The 21,132-nt window shown below is 36.9% G+C and overlaps 1 protein-coding gene across 2 annotated transcripts in view; it reads right to left on the bottom strand.

Moving 5' to 3' along the window:
- The window catches only part of LOC131048310 (RHOMBOID-like protein 10, chloroplastic), a 79,746-nt gene that overhangs the window by 41,827 nt on the left and 16,787 nt on the right, over positions 1–21,132 (bottom strand). Inside the window, exon 2 of one of the 2 annotated variants that reach the window (XM_057982214.2) lies at positions 16,200–16,468. In XM_057982214.2, coding sequence (XP_057838197.1) covers positions 16,200–16,468 — 269 coding nt within the window. Of the gene's footprint in view, positions 1–16,199; positions 16,469–21,132 lie in introns of those variants that run through there. The other variant, XM_057982215.2, reaches the window with a different exon arrangement.

The following is a 21,132-nucleotide window of genomic DNA, read 5'->3' as shown; positions in this document are numbered from 1 at the left end:
TCATAAGCTGGACCAAGCTCTTAACTCTCTCTGCCTCACCAACTGATTCAAGGGGAAGTGCTTGCAAAGGAGATACTGCTGGATCCTGACGTCCCAAAGGCTGACTGAGGTGGCTAAAGTAGCCTCTCCAAGCACCAACCTCTCTCTCAAGTTTTCTATTCTTTTCCATTTCTTCTCTAAGCTTGTCTTTAAGTGCCTCAAATGAATCAGTGGCCTCATCTAGTGTCTGCTCGGCTGTGAGTGGACCAAGCTCAAATGTTTCTACATCATATTCTTCTTGAAGGATTTCACCTTCATACTTGTCCACTGCCGGTGTAGCTATCTGCAACTTCCTGGATCCTGTCTCATCTCTGATCATCTTGGACATCTTGGTAGCCTTCCTTCTTTCTGTCACTTCCTGAGAATTTCCAACAAGGCTTTCTAAATCAATTACATTATCTTCATCTTCGATCACAATCACCCTTGTTAGCCTCTCCTTCAACCAATTTGGAATGGCGGACCTTGTCTCTCTAACTTGTATTTCTTTAGGTAGTGGCTCTTCTTTCCGGAGAGGAGAGGTCGCTTCATCATCATTCTTGTCTTCATGTAGCTCATTGACCTGGGGAGATCGACTTGATGAACGTTGAGATGCCTGTCCTTCTTCATGTTTATCATTCCGAACCATTGATTCCATAGATTCCTCCACTTCAAGTGTCCTCTTCTCTTGTCGAGAAGATGTGCCGGATGAGCGATCTCGATTGGCCTCTTGCTTCTTCTTGGAAGATTCTCTTTTCTCAGGTCTTTCCTTCCTCTTCGCACCTCTAGGATGAGGATTGCCTTCACTTACGCTTCTGGGGTGAGGATTGCCTTCGCTTGTGCTTCTAGGATGAGGATGACCTTCACTCGCGCTTGCTCCTCCCTCTGCCGACCTTTCCTCCAAAGTAAAAGTCATAGGTATGTTTTGCTCTCTCAACTTTTGATGTTGCACATCAACCCATCTGCGAGTACAGGACAAAACTGGGGCCATCAAAGTTTTTAAGTCCACAACCTCAGGTTCATTCCAATCTATCATTACTGCCTTGTCCTCTCTATCATAGGATGACTGGAGGTGCCTGCCACTGTCCTAAGCTTGATCGGCCACTCTGTAAACTTTGCATTTCCTGATGAAATCCAAAGGCAATCTAGAATGCATCTTTCTTTTCACTTCTAAATCATCTGAGAGATTCATCCAAAAGTCCTCTACCTGACATTCATGCTTGTATTTTCTACCAACTGTCTCTTCTATATACCCATAAGGATCAAAATTCTCCCTCAATGAAAAGAATGAAAATGAATATAAGGCCAACTCTCTTTCTGCATCATCTAAAGTTGGAGCATTAGGACATACCTCAACTGAATTTCCTAGTATGATAGGTACAGGAATTCCATTTCCATGCCTATGTCTGAATGCCTTCGCATAAGCTGCCAATTGCCTAGTTACCTCAAGTAGTACTATCCAGTCTGTCGGATATCTTGGCAACATATATGGAGGTGAAGGACACCCATGAACTCTAATATATGTAAACTTCTGAAATTGAGTAAACCAGGCACCATATCTTTTTACAAGTTCCTGTGCCTCTTGAGATAACCGATTGTGAATCCCGCCTTGCAATGTCCTGGTGATGTTCATTGTGAAGGTATCATTGACTAACTTGTAGTTACTTCCTGGTGGATGATGCAAATGAACATAAGAGTCACAAACTCTGACTTCTCCAGGTCCTCTTCCAATCGCTCCTCTGTGAGGTAGTCCTGCATATTCAAAACTCCTGATCAAGGCATACATGATGTACGAGCTCATGTGGAAGGATTTAGTAGCCTTCAATCTTCTCAACTGCATGTCCAAGCAATGGCTAATAATTCTAGCCCAATGAATTGTTCCTTTTCCTTGAACTATCACTTGGATGAAGAAGAACATCCACTTCTCAAAATAGAAGGCTTGAGGAGCCCCTGTAACTCGATTAAGTAAGGTTATCAAATCTCTGTACTCCTCCTGGAAGTCGATCCTATGTGGTGTGTTGGGAATCTTGCTCAGGCGAGGACGACTTTTGAGTAACCAATTCTTGTTGATGATGCTCAAGCAAGTGTCTGGATCATCTTCGTACATGGATCTAGCTCCTTCCAAGCTTTTGTAAATCATATCTTTATGTTCTGGTAGATGAAGAGCTTCACTAATAGCCTCATCTGAAAGATAAGCCAAAGTGTTTCCTTCCTTGGACACGATCGATCTTGACTGTGGGTCGTAATGGCGGGCACACTCGATCATCAGCTCATGGCACTGGATTGCTGGAGGGAAGCCGGCCGCCTTGATAATGCCACTTTCAATTATTCTCCTTGCGACAGGTGATGGCTTTCCAATGTAAGGGACCTCTCAAAACTTCTTCACACTGAAGTTTCCCAGGTTGGTATCTCCAATGTTACTCCATTTTGACACGATCTTGGTCTCCATTTCTTCATTCCTTTGATCTTCCTTCATGAGGGCTGGACGACTGGTGGATGCTCCTGCCTTTGGGGTCGCCATCTTGACACCTATACAACATTTCATAATGAGCAATATACCTTGGAACGTAGAAATATAGATTGGATTTAAGCTTTAAATTTAGGAAACTTCATGATAAATCTTGGAATTATCATTTCCTAAATACGATTACGCAATTGGAAATTCAAAATTTCAAAATTTGAACAAGGGAGATCTTGCCATACCTCTCTTTGAGAACTAGCTCTACAAAATGATGCAAAAATTAAGAAATTCGCTAGGCAAAATGAAGATCGAAGTCCTCTAGCAAATGCGCCTCCTTTATCAACTTCAACACCCTTTGGGTCTTCAACACCTTGAGGAAAACTCGCTCCACCTCTAACCTCCAACAAAGTTCGCACTCCTTCTTGGATCAAAATTCGCACTTCTACTTGGATGAGATTTCGCTCCTTTATTACTTCTTCAAAATCTCATTTAAACAATGATTGAATGATGGATTAAAATGCTTCAAAATACCTTTCTTATATAGGCGCTCATGCATTGCAATTCCCATAGGCCGACTTGGAAAATAAGCCTAAAATAAATAAAAATTAAATAAAAGAGGAGGCCGACCTTTATTAAAATAAAATCCCAAGCGCTCTCTTTTTTTATTTAATTTAATAATAATTAATTTAAATACCTTTGCAATTAAAAATTTCGATTTTTTTAAAGGCCTAAATTAATTATTAAATGCCTTATGCGAACCTATTAAATGCCAATTTAATTAAAATATTTTAAGTCTTAGCGGATTTAGCATTTAATGCAATTTGAAAAATATTGGCACCTAAGCATGGGAGGTATTTGGGACATCAACAACATCGCTCTGGTCCCTGGGAGAGGGACAGGAGCGCCCCTTTATTTTGGCCTTATATTTCTCGCTTTTCACATTCAAAAACTTATATTGGACGTCCAAAATGGCCCTTTCGCTTGGAATCTTGAGTTTGATTTACTCCATCTTTGGAAGGAGTGTATCTTAAAACATTTTCGCCCTAGTCCCTTGGTGAGGGACAGGAGCGCCCATGCATTTTAGCCTTGGTCCTTGTCTTTTCCAATCGCCAATTCATGTTGCAGGACAATCAATGATCTTCCTTGTTTGTTCTATGCATGCCTAACTCGCTTCTCCAAGACAAAACGAGCTCTTCCAAGGATATTCGCCCTGGTCCTTCAGTGAAGGACAGGAGCGATTTTTTGCTTTTGAGCTTAAAATTGTCGATTTTGAGGTTAACTCCTTGTTCATCGCCTTCCTAAAGACATTTTTGACTTTGCATGACCTCGCCTTGACATGGTTTTGGAAAGGAATGATTGATTCTATAGAAATCGCCCTGGTCCTCCAGTGAAGGACAGGAGCGATCTTTAGTCCATGGCACAAATCCTTAATCATACCAATATCTAATTATCTTCAAGGCGTAAAACATTGTTCCTTAATCCATCTTGAGTCTTGCAAACGAAAGTAGCACTCCAAAATGTTAGGCAATCAGGCAAATTTGAAGATTTCGCTCTGGTCCCTTGGTGAGGGACAGGAGCGCCTTAGCCCATTTCATCAAGTTTTGTGGTTTTTTGTAACTTCGTTCTTCTTTGAAGCATTCCAAATATCATCGCCATCATGTGCCTTGGCCTGGATTCAACCAAATTTGGAAGGGAAGACTTGATAATGCATTTTTCACTTGGTCCCTGGGAGAGGGACAGGAGCGCCTTGGCCAATTTGGACTCCACTTGTGTTTTGCAATCTTTCAAAATTATCTTCAATGGATCGATTATGCCTTCCTTTACTCCTCTCAAACGAAAAACTTGCTTTTCCTTTGCCAAAAATTTGTCTTGAGGGAGAATCACTCTGGTCCCTGGGAGAGGGACAGGAGCTTCCTTTAAAAATCGCCTTGGTCCCTGAGAGAGGGACAGGAGCGCCTTAGCCAATTTGGATCCATTTTCTCCATTGTGGTCCATTCAAGTTATATTCAATGAGTAAAACATACTTTCCTTGTCCTTCTCAAATCGCGAAATCATTTAAATCTTGCAAGGATAAGGCAAACTTGGAATTCAAGCTCCGGTCCTTCAGTGAGAGACAGGAGCGATTTTGCAAATCCAAGCCTATTTGTCCTTTGTTAGGCTTCCAAACTATCTTCAACGGGCTAAGAATACCTTCTTTCATTCGTTTCAATCACAAAACTACTTCGTCCTTGTAAGAAAATTGCACCTTTTAGAAAATCGCTTTGGTCCTTCAGCAAGGGACAGGAGCGCCTTAGCCAATTTGGTATATTTCCTTGCTTGTCGACTACTCAAATTATATTCAATGGACAAAACATGCCCTCCTTGATCTCTTCCAATCAAAAAATTGTCTTGGTCCTACAAGGACAGTGCAAATTTGAAAGTCAAGCTCCAGTCCTTCAGTGAAGGACAGGAGCGATTTTGGTCCTTAAGGTCAAATCTTCATAATTTTCATCTCAAATTTCCTTTGCTGGGGAAAATACCATCATTTTGCAAGCTATGAACAAGAGCCCAAATCCAAAAACGTCCAAGAAGGTGTGCTTTGAAGAAAATCGCTCTGGTCCCTGGGTGAGGGACAGGAGCGAACTTGTCTTGCTAGGCCCAAAGTTCAATATTTCGTTGCCGACGACGAAGTCTGGATACTCCTTTATGCTCATTTCATCCTTCATTGCGTCCTTGACGCTTCAATTCGATCAACCAAGGCCCAAAATGATCTAAGAAAACCATTTCGCCCTGGTCCTTCAGTGAAGGACAGGAGCGATTTGGTCTTAAACTTTAAAAACTTGTCATTTTTGAGTCTTCAAAATCTTCAAAACCTTCGATTCACGTTCGATCATATCCCCTGGCGACCCTGCACAAAACAATTAAGACAAGTCAATAACCAAGATGCACAAAATATTAATTTCGCCCTGGTCCCTGAGAGAGGGACAGGAGCGATTTTGCCCTTATAAGCCAAAATATCAAAAAATTAGGTCTTCAAATCACTTCATCATGCAGGGCTAAGTCATCTTCAAGTCCAGGAATCAGTTACCTTGCTTCCAAAATTTGGTTAAAGTTTGCCCAGACAAAATGTATAATTTAATCATTAAAATGCTAACACTTAGACCTAACTTGAATTTGCTCTCAAAATCCTGACTGGACCCATCCTGAGACACTCAACTTCCTAACAGACTCAAGCTATTTCAAAAATTGCAATCTCCGTGAGGATGCTTAATAATCTTTCAAAATTAGATTGGACTCGGCTTGAAAATATCAAAAGGCAACTCCTAAAGCTTAACCTTAGTCCAGATGACTCACTCACTCACTCAAAATCCTAAAAGCAGAGAGAAGAACAGGCAAAACAAAAGCAAAAAGAGGGGGTCCCCATTTTAATGGGGCAATGTGTGAAATGGTCACAACAATACCACAAGCCAAATTCCAAAATGCCTTTCAGATATCTAAATATCCTTTAATTGCCTGCACATGGGTTTCTTTTGGAGTTGCTTGAAATCATGCCAACATGCCTATTGCTTGTATAATATCAGGTCTTCAAGTTGTCACATACAATAGGCTCCCAATCATTGACCTATAGAGTGATTGAATGGCTTTTGGGGAGTCATCTTTACTTAACTTGCAATATGTGACCAAGAGTGTACTTAATGATTTACAATCCTCCATTTTGAACTTCTTCAACATCTCTTTGATATACTTGGTTTGGGAGATGACTGTGCCTTTAATGGATTAAAAAATTTGTAAGCCAAGGGAAAAGGATAATTCACCAAGCATGGACATCTCAAACTCCTTTTGCATGTTCGTAGCAAATTCTTAACACATTTTATCACTACTACCACCAAAAATGATATCATCTACATACACTACAACAATCAACTGATCATCGCCTTTGATCTTGATATAAAGTTGCTATTAGCAATTCCCTTTTTAAAAACTTATTGTTGTAGATATTGCCTAATCTTGAGTACCATGCTGGAGGGGCTTGTTTCAACCCATAAAGTGTCTTCTTTAACCTGCATATATAATCCTTATTTTCTGATAGGAGAAACCCTTCAGGCTGTTCAATATACATTTCTTCCAAGTTTCCATTTAAAAAGGCTGACTTGACATACATTTGATAGACTTTAAAGTTTTTAAAGAAAACGGATGCCAAAAACATTATAGCAGCCTCTAGTCATGCAACAAGGGCAAAAGTTTCTTCAAAATCAATTCATTTTACTAGAGCATACCCTTTGCATACTAACCTTGCATTATTTCTCAAAACTTGGCCATCTTCATTCAAATTGTTCTTGAAAACCCACTTAATGCTAATCACATTTTATCCTTTGGTCTTGGGACAAGTTCCCAAGTTGCAATCTTTCCAATTTGGTTTAACTCTTCTTCCATGGCACTAACCCAGTGCTTGTCTTCACTTGCTTCTGTAAAGTTCTTAGGTTCTGTTTTAGAGAGCAAGGGCAAGTTTGCATGTTCTGATGTATTCATGTATTCGCCAATTACCTTCTTGTCTAAATTTCAGTATCTTTGTCACCAATGATTAAATCTTTTGGATGATTCCTTCTAACAAATTTGATGGTGTCTTTGTGTCTTTTCATTTAATGACCTCATTTTCAACTTCTTCCTCTTCTTCCTCTTCCTTGCAATTTGCTTTCTTTGGGTAATCAGCTTCACGTGCTATTTCCTTTTGATGCCTTTCACTTTCCTCATCCACTTTTACATTTGCACTTTCAACAATTTTGTGCAATCTTTTATTGTAACACCTATAGGCCTTGCTTCTTGAAGAGTAACCAAGCAAGACACCCTCATCAGATCTAGAGTCAAATTTTCCTAAATCTTCATCATCTTTCCTTTTATAGCATTTACTCCCAAAAAAATTGAAATACTTAACCATTGTAGATCTACCCTTCCATAGTTCATCAGGAGTTTTACTATTGTAACCCTAATTTGTCCTCGACTCAAAATGTAGGTTGTTGTACGTACCGCCTCTCTCCAAAAAGTGTCCAATAGCTTGGACTCATTCAACATACTTCTTGTTGATTCTTGAATTGTTCTTTTCTTTTTTTCAACAACTCCATTTTGTTGTGGAGTCTTTGCAGCTAAAAGATGTCTATTTATTCCATGAAGTTTACAAAATTCTCCAAATTCAGTTGACGTGAACTCACCTCCTCTATCCAATTTTAGGCACTTGATTTTCAAACCAGTTTCATTTTCAAGTAAGGCCTTGAATGCCTTAAACTTCTCAAAATCTTCAAACTTCTCTATTAAAAAGTAAGCCATGTCATCCCAGAATAATCATTGATTACTAGCATAAAATAGCTCTCACCTTGCAAACTTTTCATTCTTATTGGCCCACAAAGGTCTATAGGGATAAGTTCCAAGGGTTTTAATCTATGTTGCAGGGTTTGCCCCCCTAGACTCTTGGTACAGGTCCGGTCTGGTCTTGGTCTAAGGTCCTGGTCCGGTCCGGACAAGGTCTATGATTCACAAGCCTGATTTGGACCAGGTTGAACCCAAGAGGACCCAGGTCGAGCCCGAGGGTCTGATGGCCCAAAAATGGTGTTTTTTTTTGGTTTTTTGTAAATCCACCACATTAAAAATTAAAATATAACCCTAAAAATGAGTTTTAAAACATTAACTTGGCTCATTTCACACAAGCAACATGACAACAAGCAAGGGGAAAGTTGAAACAATGATACTTGAATATTAATAAACTAAACTAATAATTGTTGGAAAAATAATAATAATAATAATAAACTAAACTACTAATTTTTGAAAGTTGAAACAATGATACTTGAATATTTTGTCATTTTGATATTAAACTTGATGTATGTGATGCTGTTATGGTATGAACATTATGCTATGATTACAAGTTTATGTTGGTTTTGTTGTTTATATGATGCTATGTGACATGCTAATCTTAATTCATGCTTATAGGCTGCATATATATATATACATGTTTTTGTACTAACGAACCCAAACCCCTTTTCAAAATTTTGCCGTGCTAGTGTACCGGTTCTTCGAACCCGAACCGGTAACTTAGGTTTTAATGTTTCAATTTGAAATTCGTCCTTGTTTGTTTTCCATGTTGACACTACTTGCAAATAGTATTTGAAAGCTTTGCAATCTTTAACATATCCTCACTGCTTGCTTAATGCTGATTTTTACTAGATTGTCAAAGTTTATATGCCCCATCCTTCTGTGCCATAACCAGCTCTCATCTTCTTGTGTCATGTATCGTTTTTCTCCTTTTATTTCACTAAGAATATAAAGATTATTGATTGTTCTACTTGCATCTACAACTAGTTTCCCTGCACTTGTTTTTCTCATTTCAGAACCTCCAGCATGAAATGTGAGTGTATCCTTGGTCACACATTTGACTCACACTTAGAAGATTATGCTTAAACCCTTCAACATATAATACATTTTCTGTTTTTGCTTTTCCATTGTAAAGGCTAAGAGTCTTTTCTTGTTATCCTAGTTGTAGCATTGTCCCCAAATTTTACTGTCCCTTCATTTACCTTTTTCAAGGTGAGGAATTTGCTTTAGTCTCCTGTTATATGACTAGAACAACCACCATCAATATACCATTGGTTTCCCTCATCTTGAGCATAAAAGGTTGCTTGCAAAAGAATGGACTTGTCCTTTTTCTTTTCTTGCTCCTACTTTTTCCATACATTTGTATCTTCCTTCTTTTGTTTGACCATAGTATCCTCCTTATTCTATCTAGGTGGTTTCACAAAACCAAAACTGCAAAAAACGTGTTGTATGTCCAAAATTGTTGCACTTATAGCATATAACATTATAATCCATTAAAGGAGCAAATGAGTTATAGTTTCTATTTGAAAATTCATGAGGACTTCTATTCTTGTTCCAACCAAAATTTCTTGTACACATCCTACAATCTATAGCTTTATGAACAAAGTGATTACACAAAAAGCAATAACCAAAGAAAGAATGTTGAAAACTGGTCATGTGTGCTTACCTTGGAGGGAAAGACTTTCTGAATTTGTCCTTGGTAGGTTTTGGAGGAGTGTTTGATTTTGTGCAACATGATTCTCCTTCTTACTACTTTCATTTTTTATAGGACTTCTGATAGCCCTTTGGTTTTTCCTCATTTACCTTCTTTGATGGCTCCTTGGGATCTTGATCTTCTTTAGTAGTCTTTTGATTTTCATCATAACCAAGCCTTGTCTTGATAAATGGTGACCTTTGTCTATTGATGATATCATTTAGGATCTTGATACTCTTCTCAAACTTGAGACTTCTATTTAACTTAGACGTGGTTTTTTCAAGTTCCTTCTTTTACGAAACAATTTCACATTCTAACCTCTCACAATTTCTTCTTTTTTTTTCAATTGAATTCTTACCTCATCTTCAATCCTTTTTGTTTCTTCAATTTGAACTTTAAGACCGATGATCACCCTTTCGAACTTTCCAAGACTTTGTGATAACCTAGCCTTAGATTCACTATCCTCTTGAAGTTGTAGTTTTTGTTTCAAGTTTATCTTCTTAAGTTTCTTAATTTCACTTAGGACACATATGTAATGTCCCCTTCTTGAGCACTCAGCATGGTGGACCGTTAGCCTGTTCAGTGGGTTCCCGTAGGCTAATGAATTAGGATTAGGAGACTCATGATGACAGTTGGATCCATCTTTTGGCAGTGACCGGTGTTTCATTGAGCTCAAGCAGTTGAGATTTGCATAATGTTCTTTTCTAGAGTGGTCTTGGACAGTCTTCCCATACTATTTTTAGTAAGTGTCATGTTGGACACCAACTTCGTCATTTGACAGTATTTCTATTTTGGGAATTTCGATGGATGCATTGGATGTTGATATTTTGGGTTTTAATATGGTCCAATGTATTTGATTTAAATAATGATTAATTTATAGTTAAATTAAATATTTAACTTTATCGTTATTTAGTTTATTTAATAATTTGACTATATGGTGCCCAAGTGATAAATTAAAAGTGCAAGTGACAGATATTAAATAAAAGGACTTTATTGGAGTGAGCACCAACTTTCAGGATAGATAAAGAGTTTTCAAATAAATTAAAAAGTAACCTCTTGGCTGGGCGTGGGGTTTTGGAGGTCTATAAAAGACTGTTTTTGAGTTCATTTGCTTATGCTTGGATTTGATATTTTGAGGATACATTCGCTGGTTGAACTTGCTCATCCTATGGCTTTGTGAGGATGAAAACCCTAGGAAGGAACATCTTCTACGTTGGTGAGAGATCCAATCTAGAGGATTCGTTGGTGATTTCATTTGAGAATCACATTTGGGATTCAAAGTTGATTTATTCTTCAGTTTCTGAGCAGCAAATTTGCAGAGAAAATTTGAGAGACATTTAGAAGGAAGACTGAGGAGAATACTTGCAAATTTTGGGCAGATTTGTCTCTCTTTGGTGTTGGTGTTGGAAATAAGCCACACCCGGACCGACAATGGACTGGTCCAAGAGGGGCCAGTAGCTCAGTGGTAGAGCACTCCAACGGCGTATGGAAGGTCCTAGGTTCGAGTCCTAGCTGGTCCATGTCTCAACATGGTATTAGAGCCAAGTCCAGGCTAGGAGCCCCAAGCACACGAGAGGTGTGGCTTAAGGGGGGGTGTTGGTGTTGGTGTTGGAAATAAGCCACACCCAGACCGACGACGGACTGGTCCAAGAGGGGCCAATAGCTCAGTGGTAGAGCACTCCAACAGCGTATGGAAGGTCCTAAGTTCGAGTCCTAGCTGGGCCATGTCTCAACATTTGGCTGGCCGTACACTTACCTTTTGCTGGTCATATGGCTGCAACAAGGGCGTGAGGTTTTGTGAAGTGCAATTGGGGTTTGGCGAGTTTAGTTGCAGATTTGTGGCATCCAAACTTGCATGAGGGTGGTATTTAGGGTTTCTATGTACTAGTTCATTGGATTTCCTATCATTCATCAATATTATATGTAATCAGCAAATGGGTGAGTATGATATTTTATTGTAATGAGATTCCATCATCTGGTCATCTTTAGCTTTGATGATAAATTGTACTTTAAGTTTCTTTCATATTGTGGGTATTTGAAAATATTGCATTTGGAGAGTTAATTCAGTTGTTAATTTATTGCAAATATATCTATTGTGAAACGTGACTTCTACATCTCCCTCTATTTCTATAAACAACTCAAAACAAAAAAACTAACAAACAAACAAAAACAAGGTTGTATGTTATAACAAATGAGTTCTTCCTCCAAATCTACTTCAGCATTCTCTTCCCCTTCTAGCTCTTCTTTTTCTCTGTCTTCATTTTTCAAGATGTCATCTTTTGTTTCTATTGCCATGAATAGAATCTTTTCTCTAACACTAGTGAAGAGACTATCTTTGGATGAACTACTTTCCTCTTTTGAATAGAAGCTTTTCTTGTGCTTGTGAAAGCTTCTTTTTTTCTCATTTTTGCCCTATTTGTAGCCCCTTTTATGTTGATGATGTTTTCTATCTTTATGATCTTCCTCATCATCACTACTTCTAATTTATATGGAAATTTAGCAGCGAAGTGTCCTACTTTTCCACAATTAAAATATTTAAAAAGCAACTTACCTTTATACTTGTCGGAACCTTTCTTTAGCTTCCTCACAAAATGAGCTTCCTCTTTATTTGATTCATCATTGGAGCTATCACTTGGCTCAGATTCCTTATTCTTCATCTTCTTTGAGGCTCTAAAGGCTGCCTCTTGCTTAGATGATTTATCTTTTCCGGTCCTCATTTCATATCTCATAAGGATCACCTGCAACTCATCCTTTGCCAATTTGTCTAGATCCTTCATCTCTTCAATAGCGGAAATTTTGGCGTCAAATCTCAAGGGGGGAGACCTGAATACCTTAGGCACAATTAAAGAATCTTCAAAATTTTCACCAAGACCTCTTATGGTGTTGACAATTCCATCCATGCAAAGTAGATAGGAAGCAATGTTTTCTCCATCCTTCATATTCAAACTCTCAAATTGTCTTCTATGTGTTTGAAGCTTAGTTTTCTTCACCTTATCATCTCCTTCATAGGTATACTTTAGTTTATCCCAAATTTATTTTGTTGATACACAGTGCATCACCTTGATGAACCCTAACTCAGATAGACCACACAAAATTGCATTCATAGCTTTTGCATTATTTTCACTTGCCCCCTTTCCAACTTGATCTGTTGGTGGATAATTCAGAGCAACATAACCATCCACTACCTATTGCCAAATATCAAAACCAAGGGCCATTAGGTAAGTGCATATCGTGATGCTCCAAAAAGCATAGTTGGTTCCATTGAACAATGAGGCCCTATTTGAGGAGAATCCTTCCTGACCGGCCATGTGTGCTCTTTAAGATCTACCTTCTAGCTGTTAGACTGTACTCGAAGGAACTAGCTCTGATACCAATTGATGAGTACAAGCTTATACTAATGTAATGCCCCCTTATGTATATTTTTAGGAAATAAGGGAACAATTAACTAATAAATCAATTGCAAGAGACTTCTTCTTGACAAACTCTAAATCCTTATAAATCTTAAAAGGTTGATAACAATTTATAATCTTCTATACATATATATTAAATCTGAAACATATAATATATCAAATGTGTAATATGTAATACAAGAATGATGGGATGAAATGAACAACTTTGATATTCAAACCGGCAATAGAGATATCTTGCTATCTCTGATATAGATTGAGGGAATTATGCAAGGATTAATCTCTGTTATATGCTGATCTGCAATTGTGAGATTTACTCCGCTCTTCCTGATATGTCAATGTATATAATGCTGCAAGTTATCTTTCAATTGCTTCAATCAGTTTCTAATATAGCAATAATAAGATGCTGATAGTCTTTCTCCTATCGCTTATAGCAATAAAAGGAATGATTGTTGTTTCTGATAAAAACTTTGGAAAGTATGCAAATGTTGGTGCTGTTTCTGAAAGCAACTTGAATATATGCAACCTGTTTTGATGCCAAAAGGCTATGCTCAATCAAACAGATCCAATACTGGATATAAATATAAAATGAAGAAAAAATCTGATGATGCCTTGGAATGAGTTCATTCCTCGTTATATCTTGTGGGATTGAAGAGTTGCATCCTTGGACTGGGAATAGACATACCTTTCCCTAAATCACATCTCTTCCTTATTCTTTAATCACGTCCTTTGATAAGGATTTATTAATCCTTTAGTGATCACCTCTTATCTAATCATTTGCTGATCGGATTTGTTTAATTAATGATATATTCATCGACCTGCTAATCCTTCTTCCACCGTGAGGATAACATGTTATTTATGCATTATCGATATGATGATATCAATATGAATTGTGCTCATATATGATAAATCTTCCTCCCACAATAATGAATGATAGCCGATTATGATGGTCTTCTGTTTATGTGATCGGGATCATTACACAGTGATAATAATGGATAGATGTTATGGTGATGATACCAATAAGGATTTGTCTTCATATATGATTGACACACATAAGAGTTCCTCATGAACTGCTGCTACGATATTTATGCTTGTGTGGCATTAATATTATGATCCTTGGGTATTGCTATATCCATACTACCATACGTACTTCATGCTGTCTTGATGATGACAAGATACCATCAATGGACATATCAGATTATGGATTTACTGTCTGTTATTTTGATCACATTGGTTTCACTGCAATTGATGATAAGGTCATGATCTATGGGTTATCAGCAAGGTTGTCATAATTGACATCATGTGGGCTCAATATATTGTATGCTTGATCTTGATGAAACCAAATACTCTTAAAGTCTTCATTCCTTGATCATGAGAATGGATGGATAGCATGTCAAACCTCTTGTGCTTTACTTCTGCATCTTTATCTTGATGCTTGATAAGAAAATCGTGAAGTCTTATGAATAAGACGATTTTACTCAATAAGGTCTTCATGGTTCAGTCTTTATTGATATGATATGCAAAGCTACCTACCTGAACTTCTTAAATACTATGTATAAATTGTAATTTCCTACTACTAACTAGTTGAAAGTGTTTCAAGACTGCCACCCTTGATCACATATATGTTTTATTGCTTCCATGGGTGGGGACATCACAACTAAGAAGGGTGGGTAAATCAATATAAGACAATATTTTACTTTTTCAAGTTAAAAAACACAATAATATCAATTGCACAACATCAACAATTAAGAACACAAGATTTACGTGGAAATCCTTTTGAAAAAAAACCACGGCAAAAATATTTGTTTATATAAAAACTTCTCTTACAAACTTTATACAAATAAACCTACTGGAGACACCAATCCCCGCTTATCTTTGTAGGCACAAACCCACTGGAGACACCAATCCCCACAACTATGCACCAACTTAGTAAGAGACACCAATCTCTTCTAGGGAAAGGCACCAAACTCTGAAACATCAGAATCTTGGTCTTCTTGAAAATAAATCTCCATCAAAATCTGCTCCTCAAAATATTTTTCTGCCCTTCAATATGCTTGTGCTTGTATGATATAACTTGTATTCAACACGCACTCAAAAAAATCGAACAAAAGACCCTTCTAAAAATTTCTGACAAAATTCAAGAAAAAACTACAATTTTTTTGTCAAAACTTCTAAAAAAACTTTCAGGTAACAACATAAATGTTTGGAAATAAATTCCAGGTAACCACGAATTTTTTTTAAAATTAGTCAAAAGTTCTTTCCCTGCTCTAGTACCATGAAATGATAATTGATTATTCAATAATTACAAAAGGAGATGAAAGCTCCTTAAATAGAGATTACAAGGGAATCTTTCCATAACAGAAACGATCAAGAATAGAAACATGAAAGATAGAAAGGAAACTTCCTAAAACTAACTAAAGACGAAAGACATGAAAGGAAGTTTCTAAATACTAACTATATGACTAAGATGACCATTATATCAATATTACAATATTATTTTAATAAGTTCACACACACATTGTGATCAAAGTCAACGAGTCAGACGCTAGTCTCATATTCGTTGTTCATCACAAACCAAAACAGTGGTCAACTAATCATTGTTTGTCAAATGCAATGTTTTGCCAGTCCATTTATCATCTCCTTCATGGAATCATTGATTGTCATATTATATTAGGTGATCTTATAGAATGAGACATTTTACACCAAGCAGTCAATACAGAACACATGCTCCATTGATTCTCTCTTTTTTACTATATGCATGCCAAGCCAAGGTCATAGCTATGTGCATGTGTATGGCAATAACACTTAATCAAAATACCCTGAGAAGGAATCACATATATAAGATATTGACTTAAATTTCTTCTAACATATAGCCATCTCCTTGTTGAAATCTTATGATATCCATATATCTATCTCAAAAGTCTTAGCATCACTAGAATGCAAAACATAGAATGTAATGAAGTCCACTCAAGACAAGGAAATTAATCTCAAAGAAAATAAATATGAATTGTCAAAACAACATGTATAGAGAAGAAATTTTTGAAACATCCTTCACAAACATATCAATAATTACACAAAAAATCACTCGAAATAAATTGGGATTTCATGAATTTAACTTTTATGCATCTGATGATACAATTATTGAGGAAAGTAAATGGTGAATCATCTTTTAAAAAGATAATGAAAGGTAAGTTTTATTGTTAACAATATAGGAATACTGAAAAACACAAAGAAATACTAATATATCATAAATATCCTACCATTGCACTGGATGCTAACTTACAATATATTCAAAGCAAGAAGGATGTTAGTACAAACTCTTCCACTTGGACGATGTTCAGTAGAAGATTGCATTGAACCAGGTATTCCACCCCTTGCTTTCTGCAAGCTTCTCTGATGTGCTTTATTGCAAAGATTTGGCATACACCGTGAAGGAAAAAATAGGTAAGTTCTTGAGAACCTATCCAAAATCCCGAACTCCTTGTACAAACCATTGCCATTTTTGTTGCACAATGTGGTGTTTTTGGTGTCAATTTGAAAACTGTAAGATTCCTGCAAGTTTCAGATATAAAACACTCAAAATGTGTGTAGAACCTAAGTATCTTAAAATTTGGTATTAAGGGTTATTGCATTGTTCTTCAAGAAATGAAGGAATAGTACATTGGCCAAGACCAATCTTAATCTTTCAAAACAATAAACAACTTTCTTTAGCAATAAATTCTAATATTTTACCAAGATGAGTTTATGTTATTCCTTAGGGAGTTGGCTATGCAACTTATAGATTCCTTGAAAGTAGGTTTGACAGCATTTGTGCATGCGCAAGCTAAATGTAATGATATTTGATTTTCCTTAGAAGTTGGAAATCTAATCTTTTCTGAAACATGTCTTAAGTCAGTCTGTAATACAAATTTTTCCTCCTCCATTTCAAAACCTTGAGATTATTGTGTTGTTTATTATGCAATCTATTAACCAAATACAACTACATTTGCAAATTCATGCAATTTTTTATTGGAGTAAACCTATTTTGGCACACCATTGTTTTGCAAGAAATTCTATAACCCTTTTATTTTTCCTTGTATAAAAGGAAAAAATTTATTTAATAACAAAAAATGTTACAACAAGACAATAATTATTCCTACAGGCATCCTAGGATTGGTGTATGATAATATCATGCAAGCAAGAAAGGAAAGAAATATCCATACTAAAGGTATCCATAGGCACCAAAGGAAAAAAAAAGTAGAAGTTAATAATAATTCAAATCTAACAAAGATAAACCCCAAGTTGTGTAACCTGAAAGTATAAACATGAATTTATCATGGGAAAACAATATAAATAACAAGAATAACTATGTTGGTTTCGCTCATCCTCATAATATAATACAAGCAAGTGGTATACATACACCAATGCATGAAAATCGAACAAAGTTGAGATAATTATGATGTTATTTGTGTTAATGAAGCAAAAAATATGCTGAGGAAGATCATGATGTAAAGAGATACTTAAGAGAGGCTATAGAAATTGTGCTACGTGATAACAATATTAACAAGGATGGACGACAAATGATTAGAAATCCTTGGAAGCCTCTAACGCATAAAATTAAAAATTAAAGTTATTTTTAATATTCTAAATAAACCTTTCCTTAAATAGATGCATCTTAAGGCCAACTCTCCTCAAAAATACCTAAACAACCCGTTAGATATGTATGTAAGGAACAATGATAGAAATCTACCAACCGTAGCATTAATTGATTATTTGCTTGATAAGGCATCTTGAAGGAGACGTGAAACATTCTAAACGAAAGCCACCACAAAGTGAATACTCGAAAAAAAAAACATATGAAATTTACCTCTGAAAATCTCAAATGTTTTGTATTTCATTATGATGCTATCACCATAATTAGTCATGGATTGTGCAAGCGTAGTTTATCAAATATTGGAAGTTGGAAACATCTACTTACCACCCTTCTATAGTGTGTTCAGTCACATCCTGGCCTTCCATAAAAAATTATTTTAAGGAGAAGAGAATCAACAAGTTAGTGTACAAAAGGACACTTCCTAGTGGGAAACCTTGATTTTTTATCTTTTTGTGAGGAGCATTTGTTTGGAGAGCAGCGACTTCATTTTGGTCCTCAAGTCCAAGTTTTGGTCTATACAAGATTTTGGAGATTGGTACTACAACCCTTGTTACATGGAAAACATTTTCAGATCTAATTACGTATTTGTATTCCTTGCAAAAATATATCAAGTCAAAGTTCAAATTTTTTTCAAGTTCTACCATTTAGAGGTTGAAACAACAAAGCTAAATTTGACATCCAACAAAAGTGTGCACAGAAATTCGACAAATGACAAGACATTAAATTGTCTCATTTAAAACCAAAAAGTAACATCCTTTTCTCTTCCATGGAATACTTTTGAAGTGGATATAGATGATGTCTTTTTAAAATAAAATATACCATATATTTGGTTTGTTGCTTCAAAGTCTTTGTAATCTAAATTGTTGATGTTGCTAACATTTCATGGCATATATACTATGTTACCGGATTCTCCTGTTGGAGGTCTTGTGCCCACTCCAAAATGGTTCAAGAGCAGGAGTGGCAACAAGAGCACCCCAATAGTCATGGGTTCCCTGTGGGTACATGACACGCGTACCCATAGGGAACCCAAAGGCAGCCAAGGTGCTTCCAAGCACTCCCACAAACGCCAACAAGTCACGGGTATGATTTTTTATTTAAAATACACTTTTACAATGCAAAACGTAAACAAAAAATCTGGAAAGAACCATTTACCTAAAATATGCCTCCTTATCGTGAATGCAACCTCATTTCTCTCAAAGACACCCTTGCTAAGCTATTTTTTGCATTTTGAAAGGTAGCTGACTTTTTTCAAGGAGATCAATCACAAAGGCCAAAGGGGTGAAGATAACTTGTACAAAGGAGACAAAATGGTCCAAGGTAAGCATTTTAACTGATTCTTTTAGCTTTTTCACAAATTGTTTCAAGTTTTTGATGGATTTTTAAGATTTTGATGAAATTTTTCAAGTTTTTTAAATTAGAAAAAAAGAAACAAGTTTCAAAATAAAATTAAAATGTTTTTTGGTGTTTGTTTTTAACTTTCACTAGTTTATACATATTGTAGGATCTCATTTATTTATTTATTTTCTACTTTAGAATTTTCTTATATCTTATAACATCAAAATCAATTTGCAATCTATTTGGAATGACCACTAGTTCAAACAAACAAACAATTCAAATATGATCAAGCATCTCTATTATGGAAATACGTTACAATGCTTGATCAACTTCCAAAAGGTGATGCTTTCATTTGGCACTGTAGTGAGTGCAGAGTCCAATTTAAGAGCTTGTATAGTTGAGTGAAAGCTCACTTATGTGTTATAAGTGGGCGTGGGATTACAATATTTGAAGGGCGAAATGGAAAGGAGTGTTAGATTAATTGTCATCGATGTCAAAGGTGTGTGTTGTTGTGGGCAAAATCAAATGAAGTATACAATGGACAAGAACTCGGGTTACCTGTTAACGTGTTTTTTATGACAGCGTCTAACACAGAATAAAGTCACCAATGGTCGCCTTATCCTCTCTTGATCAAGATTAGTCCGTATGCTAGGATTGCTTAAAGTTCAAACGGCTAATCCCAAGGTTCCTTCAATGCATGGACGTGACTCAGATGTTTGATGGGTTTGCTGGTAACCCAAGGGGCCTTATGCGTGTTCAATTGGAGAAGACTCATGCAAGCTCAAAGATTTCTGCACGGATGATTTGCAATAAAAATCCTGGTTTTGGATCTTTTAGATTTTGAATCATGCGAAAAGTAAATAGGAGTACGGTAGAGAAAAACTAGGCTAAGGCTAATTTAATCCTAAGAACAGGCGACGAGATTACTTATGCAAAATCAAACCACTCTTCGTTTCACCAGCAAAGCACAACTACACGAAAGCGGTGCAATCTTCAAAGGGTGCGTGGAGGCTTTTCAGATCATCAATACAGACCATCGGATCGAACAATCTCTACTGATGACCGAAGTTAAACGCATACACATCAACAAGCTCAAGCTAACTTTGCACGGCATACAACAATCAACTACACACCAAAAGTATGAGCTCGAATTCTGCAACAAGTTCTCCTATCAAATCCAGTTCTTCTAACAACTCATAAGCAAATCTAATCTAATTGAAGAGAGCAAGACCATGCAGATTGCCAAAGTAGAACAAGAATACACCATCAAAATTGAACAATGCATTAAGTTAGCTACTTCACAATCCTGATGTAACAATCTTAGACAATAATCTCTCCTCCCTTACAAATGAGGGGGGCACCCCCTTATATAGGCCTCAGGCCATGCAAACCCTAATTAGGGTTTCCCCAAAAGATTCCCCACTCAAGGTGCAACAAGGTGGGAATCGATAATAAATAACCCGTTATGCCAATGTACAATTAATTCAAAGAGCCTAAAATAGCGCCCACTAGCACATTAAATGTGCCCCATGATGTTGATTATGCCCAGAATATAGCAAACACCCATGCAAGGAATAAATGCCCACCATTCTCCATATGACGGCGACATGCACGAAGAATAAAACAATAAATGAGGAGGCGACATGCAGGAAGATTCCCTCTTTGATGGTGACGTGCATTGACTGGACCCACGTCTAGTCAAAATACCTTTAGTAATAAATACGCCACCACTATTCAACCAAAAGATTCTCATCCAAAAATGGACGACCATTATCCCATTCATTTATGGCGTATGCAATGAATCTGTTGATGATAGCTTCCAGCTCTCCGATGGAGACAATTGGCACATTTTCAATGTAAAATTCCATCAAGGCAATTTCTTCCTCGCTCTTGGAAAAGAAGCTCTCCCACTCCGTCATGACTTCCTGCGTCTTCTTCATTATACCGGAGAATGAAGAAACATTTGCAAAATGTTCCTTAGGGAATGAACCTACGAAGAAGAAATCGTGCAGTTGAGATTTCAGGGAGTTCACGGTTATTCCTCCGTCATTGAGTTTCCTCGCAAACAATGCTTCTATTGCACTAAGGATTTCCTCTTGTACCCCTCTGATAGACTCCTTCAAGGTGACAGAGTCAACGCTGAATTTGTCAAAGGTGTTCTTTCCTGAGTGGATGGTGTAGAACCATCGGGGAAAGTCATAAGCTTCATTTTCTTGGATCACTTTCCCATCCACCAGAGTTTGCCTCG

Source organism: Cryptomeria japonica, chromosome 3 (genome assembly GCF_030272615.1).
Source record: "Cryptomeria japonica chromosome 3, Sugi_1.0, whole genome shotgun sequence".
NCBI lineage: Eukaryota > Viridiplantae > Streptophyta > Pinopsida > Cupressales > Cupressaceae > Cryptomeria > Cryptomeria japonica.
The sequence above is the reverse complement of the archived record's forward strand: the minus strand, read 5'-3'. Positions and strand labels throughout refer to the sequence as shown.